At 32.8% G+C, this 23,668-nt stretch overlaps 5 protein-coding genes and 2 long non-coding RNA genes across 7 annotated transcripts; 3 read left to right on the plus strand and 4 right to left on the minus strand.

Annotated features, from left to right (window-relative positions):
- Positions 1-486: 486 nt before the first annotated feature.
- Positions 487-2,446, minus strand: LOC106371857 (tubby-like F-box protein 6). Its single transcript, XM_048737627.1, has 5 exons — positions 2,181-2,446; positions 1,683-2,071; positions 1,519-1,606; positions 1,311-1,443; positions 487-1,242 (listed from the first exon to the last, which is right to left on the minus strand). Exons 2-5 carry the CDS (start codon positions 2,007-2,009, stop codon positions 603-605), a joined length of 1,188 nt encoding a protein of 395 aa, XP_048593584.1. The 5' UTR covers positions 2,010-2,071; positions 2,181-2,446; the 3' UTR covers positions 487-602.
- A 6,206-nt stretch (positions 2,447-8,652) lies between these two features.
- On the plus strand, positions 8,653-9,784 carry LOC125577013 (amino acid transporter AVT6B-like). Its single transcript, XM_048737628.1, has one exon. It carries the CDS (start codon positions 9,145-9,147, stop codon positions 9,598-9,600), a length of 456 nt encoding a protein of 151 aa, XP_048593585.1. The 5' UTR covers positions 8,653-9,144; the 3' UTR covers positions 9,601-9,784.
- An 808-nt stretch (positions 9,785-10,592) lies between these two features.
- LOC106371860 lies at positions 10,593-12,534 on the plus strand. The gene is made up of 4 exons (XR_001274654.3): positions 10,593-11,500; positions 11,864-12,060; positions 12,176-12,259; positions 12,351-12,534. It is a non-coding gene; the product is annotated as an uncharacterized LOC106371860 (long non-coding RNA).
- Positions 12,535-13,232: 698 nt separating this feature from the next.
- Positions 13,233-13,940, minus strand: LOC106370809 (cell division cycle 5-like protein). The gene is made up of 4 exons (XM_048737380.1): positions 13,791-13,940; positions 13,561-13,692; positions 13,399-13,473; positions 13,233-13,295 (listed from the first exon to the last, which is right to left on the minus strand). Exons 1-4 carry the CDS (start codon positions 13,938-13,940, stop codon positions 13,233-13,235), a joined length of 420 nt encoding a protein of 139 aa, XP_048593337.1.
- Positions 13,941-14,353: 413 nt separating this feature from the next.
- On the minus strand, positions 14,354-16,187 carry LOC106371861 (putative F-box protein At2g02030). Its single transcript, XM_013811959.3, has one exon. It carries the CDS (start codon positions 15,730-15,732, stop codon positions 14,452-14,454), a length of 1,281 nt encoding a protein of 426 aa, XP_013667413.2. The 5' UTR covers positions 15,733-16,187; the 3' UTR covers positions 14,354-14,451.
- Positions 16,188-18,370: 2,183 nt separating this feature from the next.
- Positions 18,371-20,600, plus strand: LOC106369792 (amino acid transporter AVT6B-like). The gene is made up of 5 exons (XM_013809904.3): positions 18,371-19,172; positions 19,243-19,365; positions 19,445-19,648; positions 19,710-20,178; positions 20,249-20,600. Exons 1-5 carry the CDS (start codon positions 18,794-18,796, stop codon positions 20,388-20,390), a joined length of 1,317 nt encoding a protein of 438 aa, XP_013665358.2. The 5' UTR covers positions 18,371-18,793; the 3' UTR covers positions 20,391-20,600.
- On the minus strand, positions 20,514-22,395 carry LOC111200020. The gene is made up of 2 exons (XR_007315344.1): positions 21,376-22,395; positions 20,514-21,268 (listed from the first exon to the last, which is right to left on the minus strand). It is a non-coding gene; the product is annotated as an uncharacterized LOC111200020 (long non-coding RNA).
- Between the last annotated feature and the right edge of the window lie 1,273 nt (positions 22,396-23,668).

Genomic DNA, 23,668 nt, shown 5'->3' on the forward strand with positions numbered 1-23,668 from the left:
GGAAATTTTCTAGAAACAGCTACTATTAAATAATTTTTGAAATTAATACTTACTATAAATAATTTTTAAAATTCGTTTTTATCATCTTAGCATATATATATTTAATCATGAGAGATTTTAACACATGTCGATATATTAAAAGGAAACCCACTATCATATAATTATTTGCTTAAGATTTTTTTTTAAAAAGAAAAAATATTATTAAATAATATTTACAGTTACTTTTTTACAAATTGTTTTTTTGTTATTATCTAATTATATATATTTTAATTAGGAGATAGTTTAACACATGTCATAATTTTGAATTTATATTTACTACATGTCACAATCGTGTTAATTAGCAACTTTGAAAACCAAGCTTTATATGATAAAATAACCAAAATATAAAGAATGATAATTATCTCTTATTTCTCACATTAGGTCCAAATTTAAATAATAACTAGAAAAAAAAATATGATTCTAAATTAATAGATTAGATTAAGTGGATGAAGTTGAATGGGAAAAGATCTGATTGTTTGCTCCAAGAAGGAATGTATGTACATTCATTTAACACACAAGAACTGCAAATAGAGAAGATAACATGATATGTTCCTTTTGTTCATTCACCGAACAGGCTTTGTGTCGAAGCTGCTTAAACAAATGGCAAAAGCTTGGAATGCAGAGATCGGGTAACGATAATCCATGGTGAATGTATCTTTCCCTATCTTCCCAAACTGCAGTATCACTCTCTCTTGTTCCTCTTCAGGGATGTTCATGTCCTTCCCTGCTTCTGCAGCAGCAGCCATTAGCTGGAAGTTTTTCACGGAGGCAACCGTGACTCGTCCTTTGAAGTTAAGACACCAGCACTGAAGCTGCTCGTGCCATCTCGGCAACTTGTTTTTCAGGACTAATGGTTCCTTCACGACGGATTCTCCTCCCAAGTTCCCTGACCAGAAATCAATCAGCCCTCTCTTCTTCTTGCTTCCTAGGTTTGACAACTCGGTCGGAATATGAATCTGTCCCCCTTCTTGAATAGAAGAAACTGGGATAGTGTTCATGATACATTGCATTCTTCTTGGACCTCTGGTTCTGAGGACATTCAGCTCATACAAGATCGAAGCCATGCTGTAACTATGAGTAGATGAAGTTACCCATGGAGACACACGCATCGTTTGCGATAGTTTCTTGTTAAATGATCTTCGGGAATCAACCGGAGAAGGCTGGTTTTCGTAAACCGTGAACTTAGTTCCAAGGAAATTCGATCTATCCACCCAACAACAAGAAGAAAAGTTATAAATGTCATGGCGATATCAAGATGACAAATAAGGTACCTTAGTTTCCCAATGTAGTTAGTGCTACTTCTTGAGAAGTCCTTTCCAGACAAAGATACAATAAACTCAACACCAGTCGCCCTCCTTACCCTCTTAGCCGATAGCAAGAGCTTACTCTTGTCCCCGGTAAGCGCTGAAACCATACAGACATTTAAGATGACTACACATAGTCCCAAGACTCACAAGAAGTAAGAGAAGTTAAAACTACCAGGGCTTAAACCAAGATAGAGACGGTATATCCCAGTGGCTCTCTCCCGTTTGATAAAGCATTGAATCGGATCATCTCTAGGGCCAGGCTGAGACAAAAAAACCCAATGTCTTTTAGCTCATCACTTCCAACGATTACAAGAATGTTGTAGAAAGAGTATAAACCTGTTTTAAAGAAACTGGAAAAGTGAGGAGACCAGAGAGCTCAGGAACCTTAACAACTTCTTTAGTTATCTCCCTCCACGCCTTACAAACCGAGGCGCAAGCAACAACGTCTCTCCTCCCCGGCCATGAGGTCTGACCAGACTCGATTCGATGGATGATGTCAAGAAGCAGCTCCGGAGGCAAATCAACCCAAACGCTCTGATCTAAACAATCATCAGCAGCTGATGGAGAAGGAGAAGATCCTACTGGAGCAATGTGAGACCTTCCTCGTCTACCATTGGCTTTGTTACGACCCCTAAGCTCGCGTACTATGTTCTTCAACGGCATTTCTACAATTCAACTTCTCCCCAAATCGATCAAACGAAGCAAAAAAAAACCCTAATTTGTACCTTCAACAAAGGAACAAAGATTAAATCATGAAAAGGGCATTATCGTGTAGAGCCCCGAGAAAGGTTGAATAATGAAAACGAGAGATACAGAGAGAGGGGATGTATGTACCTAGAGAAGCGACAAATCCATGGGGAATCACGACGATCGGGGTGAATTCCGATGAAGAAAGTCTCGAATTGAGATATTTTAAAACGCTCCTTGAAAGTAAATAGAGCCACCACCACCACCACAACTCCTCCGATGTTGTTAACCGTCGCCGTCGTTAGGTTTGAATCCCGACGACGACAATGATTTCGAGGAGACGGGAGAGAGAAAGAGGAGACGGGAAAGTTTCCGTTTTTTTTTTTTAATTTAATTAATAAGAGTAGGCGCGGCCCCCATCTCTCCCTCCTTTCAATTGAAATTAGTAAATTACTCAAAATAGGTTTTTTTATCTCTTTTATTTTACTCTCTTCCATTTTGGTCAAATTACTTTCTCACAAGTTTTTGTATTTTTATTCTTCCAACAAGAAAATACTTTAAAGCAAATCTCCTAAGGAAAAGACCGAAAACCTTTTTTGACCAAAAAGACACAAAACGAAAATGATTTTAAATAAATTTATAAAAGAGGTAAATGACAAGTATACCATTACTTTATATATGGTAAAACTCTATAAATTAATAATGTTGAGACTAGGATATAATTTATATAGTTTCTACTGTATATAAATATAAATAAATAATAAAATATTATTTCCCAAAAGAAATTTACTCAATATTGAAAAATCTTTTTCCAACAAAATTTTCAAATTTTCTTCTTTTTTCCAAATTTTATATCGAAATGTGAAAATTCTTTATTGAAAAATTAAAATTATTATTTAAAATTTTAAATTTTAAACTTTAAATCTGAAACCCTATCCCCAAACATTACCTCTAAATTTAAACCCTAAGTTTAGATTATTTAACCATAAGAGTAAACTTATCTATTACTTCTTTAATAAAATATTTGATTATTTTGATTCTATTTTGTGATTAAAAAATTAATGCTATCATATGGTTTATCTATTGGCCATGTTAAAAGAGTATTTTATTATAAAAATTTGAGAAATACTCTATGATAAAATACAAAAATTTATCACAAAAATAGTTCTAAAAGTCAAAATGATCAAAATATGTTTTATTAACAAGATAAAAGATATTTTTACCGTAAAAGTTAACTAAGTTTTTAACACTAGTTAGTTATGCTATTACAAACTATGAAAAACATTACATATACGATACTACAGCCGATAATTTGTTTGTCTTATGAGGATTCCCGTCTGACTACATCACCTAGAGCCACCCTATGAGATCAATTCCTGATGGTACTCTTTGCGCCATGTCGAAGATCTCTTGTAAGCTTTTTTTCTAATATTCTGCATAATTCGCCTTCTCCAGGAATTAAGGGGGTGATTGGTAGTTGCTGTAGGTGCTGTCTACAGCCCTATTTATTTCTACAGCACCAAATTCAGAGCAATCAAGCTTTAAATTATTTTTTGAAACTACAGCTCTTAAAATAACCTACAGCTGTACAAGTGCTCTGCAGAGCCAAATATCTAAAACAATTTTTTAGTGCTTTCAATAAAATTCTACAACAATAAAATCTAAAGCCACAGCAAAAAATCTACAGATTTTTTTCTACAACAAAAATTTTAAAGCTACAGCCATTACCAATCGGACCCTAAAACTCATATCTCCTGGTTTAGAAGCATTAATGAACCTTTAGTTAAACCACTGGTCCAAAGGGGCTTACGATTAATTAATCTAGACTAGGGTTTAGTTAGGGAGATAGGTTTATAGCGTTTATAAATTTAAAATAATAATTTAAACAAAAAATTAGAAAAAAATTAGAAAAAATAATCATAGAGAACTGATGTGTGGCGTCTAGAACGTGCACCTTGAAAACCAGCCCTTTAAAAAATTTCAATAAAATCCATGAGTCTTTCCTTTGCCTTGCAACATCTTCTTCCACAGGTCAATAGTCGAAACTCTTTCCCGATGAACATTGAATAATGCTTGAGAAACTAGGTTTACACATCGAGAAAATGTCAATGGAATTCTGTGAGCCTTGAGAACCAAGTCAAAGCCGGTCCGTTAAGACTTTCCACGAACAATTAATAGTATACTGCATCTTTCTCTTCGGCGGTAAAGTGTGTGTGATCACTAGGATCAGATTTGCCTGAGAAAGAGGGACCTTTAGCATATCTGTAGGACGAACTCGGCCGTTTTTCAGCAAGGGTGTCTTCTGTTTTTCTTTGAGGACACGCTCTAGCTCAGGAGCCGAACTCGTTACCGATGAACTTTTGACGAGCCGTCCAGGATTGTGTCCCGAAGAACTTTGATTTTTTGAATCGTCGCCTGGTTGGTTTGATGTGTTTGTTGATTAAGATATTCCATTAGTTTTTGCTTCATTGTCATCGTGGTGGTGACATCCACAACCGGAAGGATAGTGCATGTCCCTCTTTGATCATCGTCTCCAGCCATCTCTGATATTTCTTGGCATTGCTTTGTAATTCCACCCAAACGACGCCAATTGTTTCATCTCTTATCATCGCCCAAGAAACACTTTCTCTCCTATTCAGCATCTCCCGCAACACTCCTCTCTCTCTCTCTCTAGCATCACCTCTGCACTCCTCTCTCTGGGCCAGGATTGCCCATATGTCTCCTTACTCCTCAAAGTTGCCCATACCTCCTCATAACTCCTCAGCATCGCCCACTTCTCCATTTGTCGTGTTCTTGCTCGAATCTTGATCGTTCTTTGTTTTGTCGCAATCGTAGTTGTTGTTGAGATTTTTCAAAAAAGTGAAAAATTCTTTAGTTTTTGTAAAATCTAGCCAACTGTAGAGTTGGAAACTGTTAGTTTAAACATCTAATATGTTTTCGACAAAACAAAATGATTTTTCTCTTTGTAAACTAACAGCACAAAAAATGCAATTCGGAGCGCAACGATGATATTTTCAAGAATAGTCGGCGAAACCTTAATTCGCAAAACAGTCCAAAACAATCTAAAACACGAAATAGACCTTTTCATTTAACGTGTAAAGTAACCATATATCAATGAAGTTTTACTTTACTTAGAGAGGAATAAAGAAGAAATTAAGATAATGAAAGATTTTCGAAAGAGATAAACTCGACTCTCGACAAAAAAGGAAAATATCAGAGAAAATATGGAAACAAGGCAGATGTGGATCAATGGCAATACAGTCGGCCTTGGAAGAATATATAAACCTGGCCAGGACAGAGAAAAAGGGGACAAAAAATTAGCTCTCGAAAGTCTATGCACTTAGAAACCTTAAGTTTTGTTTTTTGCTGTTTGCTAATGAGCTGCAACCCACCTAGGATTTCTAGGCTTATGTGGTTAGTCTAGCGAACTTAGATAGATTTCGCTACCTTCGCTTATTTGACTTCCGTTATAATCTTGCTATCCAGATCTCCTGGTATAAAAACATTAATGATGTGTAGTGTTTAGAACGTGCACCTTCAACAAAATTTTGGTTTGGGTTTAGTTTCCGGTTCGGGTTTTTTTGCTGAGGCCTAATCCTACCAACATAAGAGAGTTTAAGTGAGGAAATTTTATTTATCAATTTTGTTTCCTAAGATTATTATATAGTTCTTCAGACAAGTGTAGAAAGGACAGCAGAAATGTAAAATTAATTCAAATATACAATAAGCATCAACTAACATCGACTTAGAAACAAAATTCCACATTGACTTAGTGAACATATGCATCCCAATCCTAAAATTGTAAACTCTGTGTTTCATACGTTTACGATTAGATTCTAGGTCAAATACATAAGAACAATAATATTTATGTATAAATATAGACTAGGTGTTTGCCTGCAATTTTACGGGTAGTTATATTATATAAAGATATATATTTTATCTTTACACTGTTATAATTTTTCAATAATAATTAGAAATTTAAAATATTTGGATAATCAAAATTTTTGATAATCAAATATTTGTGAAATCAAAAATTTCAGTATATATTTTTAGAAGATATGTGAAATTTAAAATAGTTCAAAAACATAAACCTTAGTCAAAAAAAAATATTTCTCTTACAGAAAAGAATATTATAATTAATTCAGATAATTGGTTGTAAAATTACTTTATATTTTAGCTTAACACATGAAAAATCAAAAATACTCTAGCTCTCAAGAGAAAAAAAAGAGTGCGTTTTTTTGTGTAACTTCAATATGACCAATACAATGATCGTAGGCTTTTAACATGAAAGATCTTTTGTAAACGGTTTTGTGTGGGCTTTAAAAACATAAAAGTTAAAATAATTCCTTACCTACAAATATAATTCTTTTATATAATAATATATACCATTAAATTTATTTCTATAAAAAATACTAAAGTATTTTATTTAATTATATATAACTAATTGATAAAAATAAAAAAATTGATATAACATATATATATATATATAACATATATATATATATATATATATATATATTATTTCTCTAATTGTACAATTAGTTACCATAAACTATTATTTGTACTATCATTTGTGTTATTTGGTAATTTGTACTAATTAGTTCTAGATTTACCCTTTATTTTTAGATCTGATTAAAACAATAACTAATAAATGTTAACAACCAATCAAATTATAACTATTTTTAAAAACTAAACCTATTAAAGACGCATACTCAAAAGTTAATTAAATGACTTCTCAATTAATATATATAGTAGGATTTATCTCTTTAAAACTAATGATTAATTTGGTTAAGCTAAACATAAAACATGTATTAGAAAATGGTAGTTTAAGCATTTTTCTCATAATTTGTCCCAAATCACACTTTCTCACTCATTTTTTTTTAATTTAGTGTTTAACATAAAACTCACTATTTTATCAAAAAATAACTCATTCAACCAAATGCTTTTAATTAAAACTAATCACAGTTTACATATCTCTTAAAATTATTGTTTTAATTTATTTTAACTTAAATTAAAAAATACCTATATTAATTAAATATGATTAACTAATAAGAAAAAATAATATTTCAATTTTTAAATAACTAAATGTTGTTATTTTAGGCATATATACTTAATATTAATGTGAGATCCAATATTATATGAAATAAAATGTTTTTTATTTGTATACATTTTGTTAAAATTTTATTATCGTACAATTTAAAAGTTTATTATAGTGTAAAAAAATACATCTCATTAATGTTTTAAATAATTTTTTATTACTTTCAATTTACATTATATTTTCCATCTTTGACTTTAACAATTGTAGAGATGGTCATTTTTATTGAACTTCCTTACTAAATTTATACCACATTGTCATTAGAAAATGATTGAAATTTTTTAGAATAATATATTTGACTGTTTTGCATTCATTTGACACATTTTTATACTATATATAATGAATAAGTGAATTTAATTAATATTATTAAGTTTAGATTAATTAGTTTTCTAAAATTTATGATTTATTTTATTGACTGCTAATATAAAGATAATAAAAATCATTTTTATAATTGTGTCTATAGTATCATATGTATTTATATGTATCTTATCAATTTATATAATGTAATTTAGATATTTAATTATTTCTATAAATAAATTATGTTAATTCATCTATATGTAAGATGCTTAATTGTATGTATGGAAACATAGATTAGATTAGATAATTCTATGAATAGTTTCTTTTTAAAAACTTTAAATAAATAAATAAAAAATTAAAAACGATCAACCAATCAAATTATAACAATTAATTGGAGAGCTATTCTACAAGAAACACGTTAGCAAAAATCACTAAAGTGATTTCTCAATTAATATATATATATATATATGAGGATATTAATCTACTATATATTAATTTTGGAGTATTACAACTTTTGAGTGTAGCCACATTGACTTACAATCTTTAGCATATATATGACAATTAATGATTTTGAATAATAAAAATTTTATAATATTTTTTGTATCCTCAATCATTTTTGTTTAATTTATATTATTAAAAAAATTAAACAATCACATTAACCATATAATAAAAAATCTAGATTTTGTTTCTTATATGTTATATTTTAAAATTTTTAAAACGACCATAAATTACTAAAACTGTTAAAAATCTCACAATGAAAATTTTGTGAACAACGGTTTTACTTTTTTTGTTATAAAAAGTTACAAATGATCACAAAACATATCAATATAAAGTATCATTTAATAGATATTCAGATTGAATATCTATTACTGAGCTTATATATGTTAAGGTAATTTAGATATTTTATAGTTTGAAAGATTTTTGTAGTTTATTTTATTTGTTATCTTGAATATATTTTAGTTAATTTAGATAGTTTAACTAATTTTAATTAGATTTATGAATAATTTTAACATTTTGAAGCTTTTTTCAATTTTTGAGATTTTTATAAATATATTTTGGAACGATTTCAGATATTGGTTATAATCCGATCCGAACCGAATCCGGAAGGAATCAAACCGAATCCGACCCGATTATTAGTAAAACCCAAGTCGGATGTATAAGCATAATATCAAAATTTTGAAAATTTGAATCAATTGAACCGAAACCGACGGACCCCCGAACGCCCAGACCTATGATACATTAATACACAAACATTTGTATTCATCGTTTTACAATCGATAAATATTATAATATTGTAAAATGTTATAACCATTAAATAAACAAATATTAGTATAAAAAACTTACTCCGCGCGGATTATCATCTAGTAATATTATTTGCCAAAATTAATATACAAGGACATAAATATTAATTCATAAATATATTATATTTATGGTTTTACCCTAAAAATATTTAAAACTAAAATAATTTTCTAACCAGGTTTTTTTGTTATTTTCGTGTTATAGGGGAGAAAATGGTATCTGATAATATTTAAAAAATAAAAAACAGCAGAAAATAGATAATTGGTTCGAAATGTCGTTTTAATAGGTTCAGCGCCAACGATCAGTCAGGAAATTATAACTTCACCTTCCATTCTCTCTATCTTCTTTTCAATCATCTCCAGAATGAAATATACAATTAGGTAGTTTCGATTCGATGCTGCTCAGCTCATCAAAGAAACAATGGCGACTAAAGATGAAGTCCAGAACCATCCTACCGATCCACTGTTGCAGGCATCAGAAAGTGACGGTCACGAAGAGTTCAACGGAGCTTCTTTCACCGGAGCGGTATTCAACCTCGCAACAGCGATCATCGGTGCTGGTATCATGGCTTTGCCCGCCACGATGAAGATCCTTGGACTTGTTCCCGGAATCGTGATGATCCTTCTCATGGCTTTCTTGACCGCCAAGACTATTGACTTCTTGCTTAGGTTTAGCGGAATCGGGAACGCTAGAAGATCGTACGGTGGTTTGATGGAAGATTCTTTCGGTAAAACCGGAAGGATTGTGTTGCAAGTTGCTGTTCTTGTTACCAACATTGGGGTTTTGATCGTTTACATGATCATCATTGGTACCTTATCTTTGATATTATATTGGTCTCTTGTTCCCTACGGCTACTCCATCACTTACTACCTCTAATCTGAGGTTTGGCTCCATCACCGCCGCTCTCATTGCTGTAATCTTTGTGGGTGCAAACTTCATTCCAAGCATCTGGGATGCTTTCCAACTCACTGGAGCTACAACTTCTGTCTGCATCGGTTTCATATTCCCTGCTGCTGTCATCTTGAAGTAAGTCCCCATTGTTTCTCATAACAGACTGGTTTTGGAACCTAATGGATCATTTTACCTGAGAGTATCTCTTCAGGGATAGTCATAACCGAGCAACAAAGATGGACAAGACTATAGCCATTTTCGTGATTTTCCTTGCGGTTTTCTCCAGTGCAATCGCCATTTACAGTGACGCTTACGCCGTAGTCAAGAAGAACAAACCCACATGTTCAATGTGAGCAGATTTGTTTTGTTACTCTACGTGAAACCAAAAAGAGTTATTGGCGATATAAGAAGTCTTTAGATAGTTCTGAACAGCATTATGAATAGTTGTAGTAGAATCTTTAAGTAGATAGATCATATTTGTAAAATACTGTTGCACTGATATAATTGTCACTGAATCTTTAAGATACAGACAAAGAAAAAAACAGCAACAAGCGTCTATTAGGAGTCATTGGGACAACTCAAAACAAAACAAGAGTTATAAAGAAACAGCCTTAAAGAATATAGGGTTGACTTTTAGGAAGTTGACTTATCTCCATCGCTGAGACGGGAAGCATTGGCCTCCACACAGTCTCTTTGCCAATATCCATTTCTGCTACTGCTCTGATTAGATCACTTACTCTTTCTTCTTCCGCGCCATTATCCTTTCTTCTATATCTTATGTGCAATGTCTTCTCTGCTCAACCCTGCTCTTGTTAGTGTTTTCGGCATAGCTCAGGGTTGTGAGCAAACCAAGCACATCAAGAACTTCCCTGTCTACTTTCTCAATCTCAACGAGTGAGGGACACTCGCTGTTTCTTCTGCGTTTTCTGATAATATAGAACATCAATTATGTTAATTCTGTCTGTAAGATAAGAAGTGTATTGTCGACAGCTTTTTAATATCAAAAATTTATATTACCATGTTTTTTATTCCTTTTCAGTGGCTATAAAATATTTCAGTGTGGCAAAAAAAAAAATATATATATATAAGAAACATAATAAGAGTTGACAAAAAAAAAAAAAAACATAATAATAAGAAGCCTTATCCTTCTTCTAAATCTTTCTTTAAGCTTCTGTTATCACCACACATAGTTGATGCTGTCTAAAGATCCGTTACCAGAAGTTGAGAGTTGCCGACGACAAGGTAACTTGGGAGATGGAAAATTCTTGTCAGAGAGAGAGAGATAGATTACCATTCTTATTCGAGTAGTAACTTGGTGGGATCTGGAGCTCTTCAGATTCCAAACTCAACTCAGAAAGCTTTTAGATTCTGAGGGATGGATCCTTGAAAAAGCTTGAAAGCAAATTTGAAGAGATGGTTCGGAGAATAAAGATGGGGTTCCTGTTGAGAAATGATTCCTAGAGTAAAACCTGCATATGAAAGAGGGAAGACAGTGAGAAGAAGAAGAACAACAAGCAAGGAGAAGAGGAAGAAGAATCAAACGTCGTGAAGGAAGGAAGAAAGAAGAGAAGAGTGAGTAATTAATTGGTTAGTAAGCTAACTAAGTTCAGAGTTGGTAGAATAGTTAAGCTTTGGAGTGTAAGATTAGTCTAAAGACTATAAGTATGGAATATGTTTAAGTGAGCAAGGAAGCAGCAGGAAGGAGTCTACTACAAAGATCTAAGTGTGACAGATTGTAAGAAGTATGCAAGTCTGAATGAAAAAAAGGTGTTCGATGAAGTAAACTCTTGCACAACAAAAACAGAGTCAGAGAAAGTGATAAACAAACTTTTAAGTAAGAATTACAACAGTTCCTCTTGTTGTAGCGGTTTGGGCTTCTCTTCAGGTAATCAATCTACCCCACAAAAAAAGTTATTTTCTTGTTTTAATTTGTCCCTTTAAAAGGGTCAATTTTGATGGTTAGTGGATAGTATCCTCATATAAAGTTGGAGGCTTTATGCCTTTTATTTTTTTTTTTGTTCTAACTTTTTACACAAACGTGTGTCATCTTTCGAAATAGTTATGGTAAAAATTGCTTACCATGGAAGAGTTGCAATCTTTGAGGCTGAATATTATCTTATATAATTATTTATTAGCTAGTGTAGGTTTCTTATGTTCATATGTACACATAAAGATATATGATGTTTGAGGGTTTAAAGTCATGTTCTGTTTCTTTCACTCACTGTGTTCATATGTTGTTTCTCTGCAGTATGGGAGTTACCAACCAGAAGCAGAATGTGTTCCATGCTTCGGTGAGGATGAGATCAGGACCGAATCCAGCTTATCAGTCTACGTTTAGCATGATATCTTACACGACAATACAGGGACACTTCAAGTTTAACCTCTATGAGAGTAATCCTGCTAGTGTCAGATACGACAGTCTATCTCGATAGCTGCGAAGTTAAGGTAATACAAACAATAACACTACTTAGGTACTTTCCCTTCTCTATTCACTAATTTTAAGTATTTGCTGTGAATGATGTTTTGGGCCGTTTGATATGATAACTAACGGTGATGATAGCGAAACATGCTGATGAGTTCTGTGGTCAAGAAGTCGAGATGGTGATTTGATTCTACAACCTTTGAAGGTGTTAGCTCCAGCTAGGTATAAAATTTATTTTCTTTGTTTATATGTTGCCTACTCTCCAAGTTTTAAGGAATGGCACTTCTCATGATGGCTGACATAACTTGAACAGTGGAGTGTTCCTTCAAGTTCTTTACACTCTCTCGATTGCTCCTCTAGCTTGTTTTACCAGGGAAGAATCTTGTTTCGAACGACTAAGACTGAAAAAAATAATGCAGGGCTAAAACCATCCGTGAGAGAGTACAATAGCCCTGTTCGTTTCAAGAACGCAGCGGCAGGGAGGAGCGACCAGAATTTAAAGAGAAACAAAAAGAATTAATAGGAAAGAGAAAGCAAAAGTGAAGGAAATTTATGTGTTTTCAGTCGCTAGAAAAGGAGAAAGAAGATGAACACTGACGCTGCTTTTTTTAGCGGCCGTGGCACCACCGAATTCGTTTGATTATTTAATCGCAGCGTCTTCTGTTTTTCAGTCCACCGATGAGTGAAGAAGGAAATCATTAACAGTTTTTTGACGCTGACTCTAGTCGCAGCGTTATCAAAACGAACAGGGCTAATGTTATTTATATATGGGAGTGAGAGTTGGAGTAGAAAGCTTTCTACATAAAGTTTGTACTTTTGTAATCTAGTTTGACTTGTGCTTTGTAGTTTGGTAACAATTTGTACTTTTGGAATCTATCTAGAAAAAAGACCTTTTGGAATCTATCTTGAAAATACCTTTTGTAATCTATCTTAACATCCGCTGTCTTTTGTTCTATTCACCAAGAAACTAGTGTTGCAATTGTGTATTTTACTTATAAAGTTTATTGATTACCGAGAGGCTCGATTTCAACTATTGAAAAATGCAGAGTATGAATGGGAAACTTGAGAGTTTCCTCTTTATATATATATATTTTTTTTAGGTATTCCAAAGAGTCTAAACACACACCAAAACCTAAAGAACAAAAAAAACTCAGCTATTGTCTAAATGAAAAACAAAAACCAAAGGTGAACAAAATCAGCATTGAATCTTCCGTTTCATTCCTCTTCGTGGTCCACCAGTACTAGAGTTGTTTCCACCCTGTAAATGAAAGAAGTATAGTGTGTGTTAATTCATTTAACCTAATTTTGACCCCTCAAACAAAAGCATCTAACATTAATAAAAGAAACAATAAATAAAAGACCTTGAAATTTTCGGATGAACTTGATTTCGAAGTGGAAGTCGCAGTCGGTGGCATAGTGACAGAAGTCTCATCCATCTGAATTTTTTAATAAACATCAAAATTAACAGAGATATATGATTAAGAAAAGAAACTATAGTTTAATTAATTAAGAAAGCTACTCACAAGAAAATCATATCGATTTTTGCAAGACAGAAAAGATCGATTCATCACCGACGCGATCGTTGTCCACTGAACATCATATCCGAACTTTGCGACTTCGTTTTTGAGTTTGAGGTCTTCTTCAACAGTCCAAAACTATTATAAGAAAAGAAAATGAGAAATCAACCCTAATTCTCTATATCAGTACACATGTCAAGTCTAGTTAGTAAGTATGTGTTGTCATCATTCATTACCTTCGGTTCCATGAGAATTTTGTATCTTTCCTTGCACGAAAGTGGAGAACGGCGATGATTCATGATTGAGGCTGACACTCTTTTCCAGGCGTTGGGTCCGTACCTCTCAACTCCAACTTTCAATTTCTCATCTTCGTGCTTTTTCCACATCCTTCTTTGGAGAAAAAAAAAATGCTTGGAAAGCTCAAAAACCGTGACCCTCAAGGAACCTATCTCTCTCTCTATTTATTCACAAACCGCTCACACCTAAAGTAGCCGTTAGTTACTTAAACCCAAGCTTAAAATTTAAAATTCAATTTTTTTAAACTAGCCGTTAATTACTTACATCATTCTTCCTTTTTGCTCTTGCTTGACACTCTCCTCGTGTAAATTCACCAAAACTCTTAGTATTCGTTTGATCACGTGTCACATGTTACCAAAGGCTAAAATGACTTTTTGTATAGAATTTTCAGTCTAATTAACCCAATATGCAAATACAGCACAAGAAGTCTAGTAACTAAGTACTGTTGATATCGTAGCAAGCATGATATTCATAACTTGATAATAATAATTAGGTCATCAAAACATAAATAAGAAGTGCTCATTGCATACTTTGAATATAAAAACACATTTTAATGTTACTGAAGAAGATAAATAGTTTCAGAAAAAAAAAAATAGAGAGCTAGAAAGTTGCATGAACTAGTGATAAACTTGGAAAATAAGGAACAGCTAAGCCATAGTAACCAGAATAATACAAATGATAAACAGTCGAGTCAGGATCAAGATCAAAGTCAACAAGGTTTCCTTGATAGGTAAGCGAGAGGACGACTTTATTGTTATCCTTGGAAATGGCCAAAGGTGTGAGAGGCTGTGAAGTGATACCACCAAACCAACAGGAAGTAGAATTCAAGTCAACTGAGAAGATTCTCTCCCACTTGTTGCATTCTTCAACCCTCCACCAAAACTCTTGCTTACAATCTCCCTTGAGCTCAGAAATGCAGAGACGACCATCAAGATTACATAAACCAATTTTGTCACCAGAGGCATCAGGGGTAATAAAAGGTGGTGTTGAGGTGACTTGAAACATCTCTGTATAAATATCGAAAACTATGAGCTTGGTTTGTGTTGATGGGTATCCTCGTTCATCTCCCGTAAGCCAGTATAATGATCCGTTTGCAAACGATGGCCTCTGACTCGACAAGATTTGGTGATGATCAAGAGGTCTGGTAGTCACGAATCTCCATCTCCATTCCTCAAAATCGAAAACCTCGCATCTTGTCTTCTTCTTCTTGTTCAAGGTAGCAGGATATATATTATAGAGCCACACTATCTTATATCGTCCTGTGACCCTGTCTTTCCCAAATCCAAACCTAGTAAATAATATGAATGGCACTGGAACAGTATGTAGATCATCATCTTCATCTGTCACGTCCTCCATCTCCACCTCCAGATCTGGGTCTGGATGGTCTTTATAGAGCTGCTGAAATTTCGCTAAGGGGAGTGGTGGTACCAACGATGTTTCTGTGGCCATATTTATCACTCTCACTGCATCCGTCAAGCCGTAGAAGCAGACAAGGCCATCGCAGCATTCGGAGATTGCGATAGCACCCTTAATCTCTTCAATTTTCAAACAGAGGCTCTCTTCAAGAGAAGTCGTCTCCATGTCCCTTTGCTCAAAACGGATATGATACTGACCATAAGAGACAAACATGAGTTTAGGATCTTTGCTTCTCTGATGAGCCATGTGTCTTGCCCTAAAATCTCTTGTCTTAATCATGGATTCCCAGTGCTTTGAAACAGCTTGGAACCTCATAATCGATCTCACCGGAAGCCTCATCACGATTTCTTCCATGACATCATTGGGGATCTCAATCTTCCACTCTCTTCTTCCTTTTCTTCTACGTTTGGTTTCTCTTTGTTTCATGGGAAAGCTTCTCTGATAAATCTCCATCCACGCCGTCATGTTCTTCCACTCCCAATCTATATACTTATATAGCAAACCCTCGATTTTCCTTTTTCCTTTTTCCTTTTTATTTTTGTTTTGTTTTGTTATGGCAACCCCATTTACTTTTTCTTAAACAAGAAAACTCATTCTGCCGACAAAACCTAACCCTACACCCTTATTTTGTCCAAATCCCCTACAATTGGGCTTAAATGAGTCCATTTTCTAAAATATATTTACCCAAATACCCAAACACTTCTATTTACCGTGACATGGGGGCAGCTGCCCACAGTTAAATCATTTTAATTCACGTAACTGTTAAACGTTCAAATATTTACCCCCGCTTAGAAAGTTTGCCCCCAGTAACTTTGCTCATGACGTCTTAAAAAGTTACCCCAGACGGATGATATCCAATAGTTTTGGAATGTATTTCCATAACTAATGTTTAAGGAAAACTTATATTTTAACAGTTTATCTTTTTTTTACAGTGGTTTTACTATATTTACATTTGAAAGCAATACAGATTAATATGGAATATATTAATGCATTCACTAGTGTTCTTAAAAAAAATTACCATTCACAAGGAATAATAATTCCCTCTCATTTTTTTTTGTAAAGAATTAAAGAACAAAATTATTTCTTATTAAATTTGATAAGTAACAACCATTTCTTTTCATTCTTGCTATTTAATTTCCGTACATTCCTTTTTTATTCGTTCCTCTTGTTTCTCGAATAGTCACCAATCAAACATTTAGTCTCGCCCTATACATTTCTAGAATAAACAATACTTATGATGCTATTATATTAAAATACTTGTGAATATTTTACTATAGAATTTTGCTCCCACTAAAAATCAAGCCTAGAGGCTAGATCCACCACAGCATATATTCCACTCGGATAAGAGCAAAGTGCTGGGATTTAAAACCAAACCGAAATTTGGCCATTTCAGTTTTACTTCGGTTATCAAGACAAAACCGATCGGCACAAATCTCAAATGTTTTCGGTTAACGGTTCGGGTCGGTTTGGTTCGACGAACCGAACGGTTAACCGAAACAAAAACTCTAAAGCTACTCTAGTGTTTTCTCCTTGCCGAACCGAAAAACCATATGCCAAACCGACCCGAGTTTTTCCTCAGTTTTGTTCGGCAGCTTTGAGTTACTTATTGATTATCATACATCTTCGCAAGATCACAAAAGTAAAATTTAAATTATAAAGATCAAAAACATATGAAACTTAAAAGATTGATGCGTGAAATTAATGGGGGTGGCGTGATATTTATATAGCAAATTAGTTTAAGTTTCTAAATTACCTAGTTTTCAAAAGAAGCTATGAGATAGAATATCCTCTAATAAATTTTAATTCAGCTATGAGATAAAATATCTTCTAATAAATTTTTAAAGATATTCTGGTTATAATATATACATAATTTTGGTAACTCAAATCTTGCTATATATATATTTAAATATTAAATGCATGATATTAGGAAAGAAGATACATCGTCAGTTGATTGCAACTGGTTTTTGATAAAACAAATCCAAGTATAAAGATTTAAATAATAGATAATAAGGAAATAATAATGAATTTTAACGTTAGAACCCCCAACTAAGTTTATTTTGGGTAAACACTTCCAAACTAAGTATTTAACGAAAAACCCCCTAAACTAACTTTATTTAATGAATTAAACTCTGATATGTCATAATTACTATTACTACCAGTAAATCTTTAGTTTAGGGGTTTCTACACTAAATAAACATAGTTGAAGAATTTTACCATTAAAATGAAAAATAATTCAAAATATTGTAATAGGATGATAAATTTTCAAAATTAATGTATAAGCTTCTATAAATGACTTAGAACCTCTTATAATAATTTAAATGTCTGATTTTTATAAATGTATTTATAATTTTATAAATGATTTAGAAAACATGCATTGAATTATTAGACATTAATAGTTATTATGATACTTTATATACAAATATAATTCTTTCTATACGAATATAAAATCATTATATCAATTCAAATAAACGCTTTTATTTATTATTTTATGTAATTTATAAATATATATAAAAAAATTGATCGCATTATTACTCTTTCATAGTTTCAACAATTAGTTACCATAAATAATTATTTCTAATATTATGTAGATTATTTGGAAAGTGGTAATTGAATTATCCTTTCCTTTTAGATATAATTATAATAAATAAAATTAAAAATCATCGGTCAATCAAATTATAACAATTTGAAGAGTTCAATTATGATCAACACATAATAAAAAATCACTTATGTGACTTCTCAATCAATATATAGTAGGATTTATATTTTTATAAATAATTTATAACATTATATAAATAATTTTAAAATTCTGATAAATTTATTCTGTAAACAACGATAAATAATTTAAAAATCATATTAATAAACATGTTTGGATTTTGTAATATTTAAAATAGTTATTATATAATTATATTCGAATACAATTCATCAAGTAGAGTATAAAACTATTATAATTATCTTATATAAAAATTTGTTCATTATATTTTATAGTTTATAAATATTAAAAGTAATAAATATAACACTATTAATTTTTCTATAATTTCAAGATTTAGTTGTCATAAATTGTTATTTGTAATATTCTATAGATTATATCGCAAGTGATGTTAAATGTTTTTAGACTTACCTTAAATTTTTAGATCTAATTAAATAAATAAAAATTAAAAATAATCGACCAATCAAATTATAATAATTTTTATGAAACTTCAACTATGAGCAACACGTCACCAAACCTCACTAAAGTGACTCTTTTAATATATAGGGGGATCCTAAAAAAAATATTTAAAATTAAAATAATTTTCTAACCAGGTTTTTTGTTATTTTCGTGTTATGGGGGAGAAAATGGTATTTGAGGATATTTTAAAAATAAAAAAACAGCAGAAAATAAATAATTGGTTCGAAATGTCGTTTTAATAGGTTCAGCGCCAACAATCAGTCAGGAAACTATAACTTCACCTTCCATTCTCTCTATCTTCTTTTCAGTCATCTCCATCTGTGATTCTCGTACAGTATCTCTAACCTCATTAAAGAAACAATGGCGACTAAAGATGAAGTCCAGAACGACCCACTGTTGCAGGCATCAGAAAGTGACGGTCACGAAGAGTTCAACGGTGCTTCTTTCACCGGAGCGGTACTCAACCTCGCAACGGCGATCATCGGTGCTGGTATCATGGCTTTGCCCGCCACGATGAAGGTCCTCGGACTTGTTCCCGGAATCGTGATGATCCTTCTCATGGCTTTCTTGACCGACAAGACTATTGACTTCTTGCTTAGGTTTAGCGGATTCGGGAACGCTAGAAGATCGTACGGTGGTTTGATGGAAGATTCTTTCGGCAAAACCGGAAGGATTGTGTTGCAAGTTGCTGTTCTTGTTACCAACGTTGGGGTTTTGATCGTTTACATGATCATCGTTGGTACTTGATCTTTGATACTAATCACAGCTTTTGATCTTTGGCATTTGTTTAACTCTTGTTTCGCTTGAAGGTGATGTTTTGGAGGGTATGCTTGAAGGATGGTTTGGAGAAAGCTGGTGGGACAAGAGAACTATTGTTCTTCTTTTTACAACTCTTTGTGTCTTTGCTCCATTGACATCCTTCAAGCGCATTGGTTAGAACAATGTGTTGCATACTTCTCTTAGAATGAAATGGAGAGTGTATCTGATTGATTTATTATGGCTTCATTGCAGATACGTTGAGATTCACATCTGCCCTATCACTTGTACTAGCGTTTGTTTTTCTAGTCATCACTGCGGGAATAGTCATTACAAAGTTTTACAGAGGTGGATTGATGAAGCCAAGACTCTACCCAAACGTCACTGACTTGTCATCGGTCTGGAAACTCTTCACCGTTGTTCCTGTGCTTGTCAACGCATACATTTGTCATTCTAACGGTAACGCTTCTTTCTCACTAAAAGGATTAAACAGGAACTCATGGTTTTTTGATGTTTTCAGTCCACAATATACAGAACGAGCTTGAAGACTCCATTCAGATGAAACCTGTTGTGCGTTCAGCTCTTATGATGTCCTCCTCTGTTTACGTAATGACAAGCTTGTTCGGATACCTCTTGTTTGGTGAATCTACTCTTGATGATGTTCTTGCAAACTTTGATACCGATCTTAAAATCCCTTTCGGTCCGGTTCTCAGTGACGCAGTCAGACTCAGCTATGCAGCTCATCTCATGCTTGTGTTCCCTGTTATCTTCTATCCTTTGCGCGTTAACATGGACGGTCTCTTGTTCCCTACGGCTACTCCATCACTTACTACCTCTAATCTGAGGTTTGCCTCCATCACTGCCGCTCTCATTGCTGTAATCTTTGTGGGTGCAAACTTCATTCCAAGCATCTGGGATGCTTTCCAACTCACTGGAGCTACAACTTCTGTCTGCATCGGTTTCATATTCCCTGCTGCTGTCATCTTGAAGTAAGTCCCCATTGTTTCTCATCTGGTTTTGGAACCTAATGGATCATTTTACCTGAGGGTATCTCTTCAGGGATCGTCATAACCGAGCAACAAAGATGGACAAGACTATAGCCATTTTCGTGATTGTCCTTGCGGTTTTCTCCAGTGCAGTTGCCATTTACAGTGACGCTTACGCCTTAGTCAAGAAGAACAAACCCACATGTTCAATGTGAGCAGATTTGTTTTGTTACTCTACGTGAAACCAAAAAGAGTTATTGGCGATATAAGATGTCTTTAGATAGTTCTGAACAGCATTATGAATAGTTGTAGTAGAATCTTTAAGTAGATAGATCATATTTGTAAAATACTGTTGCACTGATATAATTGTCACTGAATCTTTAAGATACAGACAAAGAAAAAAACAGCAACAAGCGTCTATTAGGAGTCACGCAAAACAAAACAAAACAAAACAAAACAAAACAAGAGTTATAAAGGAACAGCCTTAAAGAATAAAGGGTTGACTTTTAGGAAATTGACTTATCTCCATCGCTGGAGTCAGCCGGAGAAGGGAAGCATTGGCCTCCACACAGTCTCTTTCCCAATATCCATTACTGCTATTCCTTGAACTGCTCTGATCTGATCACTTTTCTCAAACTCTTTCTTCTTCCGCGCCATTATCCTTTCTTCTATATCTTATGTGCAATGTCTTCTCCGCTCAACCCTGCTCTTGTTAGTGTTTTCGGCATAGCTCAGGGTTGTGAGCAAACCAAGCACATCAAGCTGCTTTCTCAATTTCAACGCTCGCTGTTTCTTCAGCATTTTCTGAATTTTTGAAGAAGAACAGACAAGTTTGGTATGAATGGTGAAGTGGCACAAGAAAAGAAGAGGAGCAGGAGTAAATCAGAAAACATTAAGCTTACTAATTTAAGTATTGATGAATTTCAATGCATCTTGGTAAGCACCCGTGAGTATATAAATCGTCTAACATCTTAGCTTCAAACTCACTTTTTGAGCTTGTTAATGATGTCTTTGGCTTCTGCAGTCTGTTGAGCTTTTCCACCGTCTTCTTCAGCCATTGCTTCTCGATATGGAAAGAGGGCATCATCAAGATCTTGCAATGTCAACAAAGATGAGAGATGTTACAGTCACAAGTGAATATAAATAAGTGCAAAAGCTAAAAAAAATTGTTAAAAAACATATCTCAAGTAAGCACTGCACCTGATAAACATAATAGAAAGCTTCTGACGAACTGTCTAGCTGAGAAAACTCAGAGGAGACCGGTAGTGTGCACTCATCAAGAAGTGTCTCTGAGGAACTGTCTAGCTTTCTTATCTACGAATCTAAGTTACGAGAGACCTGTAGAGAACGTCCAAGGAGACGGCGGCGCGAGCATGGCCGATGTGACTGAAATCATATCCACAGACGTACAATCCGACCTTTCCGGGAGTGAACGGATCAAAAACTTCCTTCCTTCTGCTAGAGTCATCTTGTTGTAGACCTTCAGCTCCATCTTCTCTTCTGCATCCATGGCGGAGGAAGGTGGAAACGAATATTTAAAAACCTTTTCTTTTCTTTGTGTCAGCTGTTACTTTATTACTGTCGTCATTATTTTTTATCTTCTCCTTAAACCATTTTTAAAATAACTTACGAGCTTTCAATTATATACTCCGAAAATAATTTAGTAACTCTAAATTTTAAAACTTTGAATAATAAAAAAAATTAATTTAAGATTTAATATTTTTAGAATTCTTACAGTTATATGTGTTCTAAATAGTCTTATTAATTTTAATATTTATCATTTTAGTTTGCAACTTATATATAAGTAATAAATAAATTTATAAGCCATTTTAAAATTGATTAAATAATCATATATAAGAGTATTACAAAATAATGTATTCAGTAGTTTGGTATTTTATTTGTAAGTAATGATTTAATTGGAGTTATTCAGTTATCATTTATTATAATATAGCATTTTGTTAATCAATACTATAAAAATATTACTTTAATATATTCTTTATTCTTTAGAATTTTTTTATAGATTTAATCAATTTTTTTGTTAATATCAAAGACTAAAATACAAATATATATTAAAAATAGATTTAAGGTTTTACTATTGGAGATAACACCCTCGAATACGGGTGGGCGTTTGGGTACCCGTTCAGAATCAGTTCGGGTATGTTCTGGTTTCGGGACAAAGATTTCAGTCTCATTCGAATATTTCTAAATTTTGGTTTGGGTTCGGTTCGGATAATCTATTTAAATTATTTTTTAAAATTTTTAATTCATTATATACTCTTAATTTCTCAAAATATATAAACAAAATAATATATTACATATAAATTTGAATAACATATGTCAAAATACATAAATTTCACATATAAATTGGTTTGGTTTGAATATTTGGATAGAAAATCAATAGATATTTTAAAAATATTTGGTGTTTTGAGTATATTTTAGCTATTTTAGACATTTAATTTTGATTATTTGTATATATTTTCAAATATTTTAGAAAACTTAAAAGTATCTTATATATTTTGGATGTTTCAATATACATTAAATCTAAAGATAATTAATATATTTTGGTATATAAGTCTATTTCGGATACATTCGGGTACTCGAGATACTCGGTTCGGTTTTTTAGATACCAAAATTTTGAATCCATTCTGATATTTAATCAATTTCGGTTTGGATTCCGTACTATTTTTTGGATCAGATTCGGTTCGGTTCTTCGGATTTGGGTTTTTTTGCCTAGCCCTAGAACCTTCAATTTGAGGTTATTCCAACCTTAAATATATGATTTCTTTTGAAAATGTTCTAAGTTGGATTTTGGATTTGTTCATAGATATTTAATCAAATTTCGGTTTGGGTCCGTACTATTTAATGGATCGGATTCAGTTGGGTTCTTTGGATTCGGTTTTTTTCCCAGCCCTAAAACCTTCAATTTGAGGTTATTCCAACCTTAAATATATGACTTCTTTTGGTGTTGTGGCTTCGCTTTGGTTCGGGGAGTGCCAATTCCGGTTTTGATTGGTTGGCTAAAGCAACAATTGCAAAGTTTTGGTTTTAAGGCGTGTCTTTTTTGTTGCGTGACAGTGAATAATTTTGTTTTGAGTAGTTTAGTAAGAATTATTGGTTGTTGTATTTTAATAGATTTAAAAATTTGAACTAAATCTAGTGTTATTGGTTCTATGATTTTCAAATGTGTATTAATATCAAGTGTTATTGGTTTAATGATTCATAAATTCTATATTAAATCAAGTGTTATTCAATCGTACGGATTTACTAATATATTTGATTTTATAATGGATTTTAAAGGATTTGTTTGGATTTTTTAGGTAAAAATACAAATTTGATGGTGTTATTTGTTTATATATTTTGATTGATTTAGAAATCCATATAGTATTTATAAATCCAAGTAAAATATGCAAATCCGGAGGTTTTCCCTCGGATTTGAGTTTTTGTATCTTTAACAAAAAAAGTCCAAACAAATCCATTCAAATTCATTATAAAA

Source organism: Brassica napus, chromosome A8, assembly GCF_020379485.1.
Source record: "Brassica napus cultivar Da-Ae chromosome A8, Da-Ae, whole genome shotgun sequence".
Classification (NCBI taxonomy): Eukaryota; Viridiplantae; Streptophyta; class Magnoliopsida; order Brassicales; family Brassicaceae; genus Brassica; species Brassica napus.

What these genes read in the sequence shown, in the direction of transcription:
- LOC106371857 (XM_048737627.1), bottom strand. Translation starts at nt 2,009, where the DNA reads ATGCCGTTGAAGAACATAGTACGCGAGCTTAGGGGTCGTAACAAAGCC. An exon ending in TTCCAGTTTCTTTAAAACAG is followed by an intron (nt 1,607 to 1,682) that starts GTTTATACTCTT and finishes TTTTTGTCTCAG; the next exon opens with CCTGGCCCTAGAGATGATCC. An exon ending in CTATCTTGGTTTAAGCCCTG is followed by an intron (nt 1,444 to 1,518) that starts GTAGTTTTAACT and finishes GTATGGTTTCAG; the next exon opens with CGCTTACCGGGGACAAGAGT.
- LOC106369792 (XM_013809904.3), top strand. Translation starts at nt 18,794, where the DNA reads ATGGCGACTAAAGATGAAGTCCAGAACGACCCACTGTTGCAGGCATCA. An exon ending in CGTTTACATGATCATCGTTG is followed by an intron (nt 19,173 to 19,242) that starts GTACTTGATCTT and finishes TTTCGCTTGAAG; the next exon opens with GTGATGTTTTGGAGGGTATG. An exon ending in GACATCCTTCAAGCGCATTG is followed by an intron (nt 19,366 to 19,444) that starts GTTAGAACAATG and finishes GCTTCATTGCAG; the next exon opens with ATACGTTGAGATTCACATCT.
- LOC106371861 (XM_013811959.3), bottom strand. Translation starts at nt 15,732, where the DNA reads ATGACGGCGTGGATGGAGATTTATCAGAGAAGCTTTCCCATGAAACAA.
- LOC125577013 (XM_048737628.1), top strand. Translation starts at nt 9,145, where the DNA reads ATGGCGACTAAAGATGAAGTCCAGAACCATCCTACCGATCCACTGTTG.
- LOC106370809 (XM_048737380.1), bottom strand. Translation starts at nt 13,940, where the DNA reads ATGTGGAAAAAGCACGAAGATGAGAAATTGAAAGTTGGAGTTGAGAGG. An exon ending in AAATTCTCATGGAACCGAAG is followed by an intron (nt 13,693 to 13,790) that starts GTAATGAATGAT and finishes TTCTTATAATAG; the next exon opens with TTTTGGACTGTTGAAGAAGA. An exon ending in GTTCATCCGAAAATTTCAAG is followed by an intron (nt 13,296 to 13,398) that starts GTCTTTTATTTA and finishes TTTCATTTACAG; the next exon opens with GGTGGAAACAACTCTAGTAC.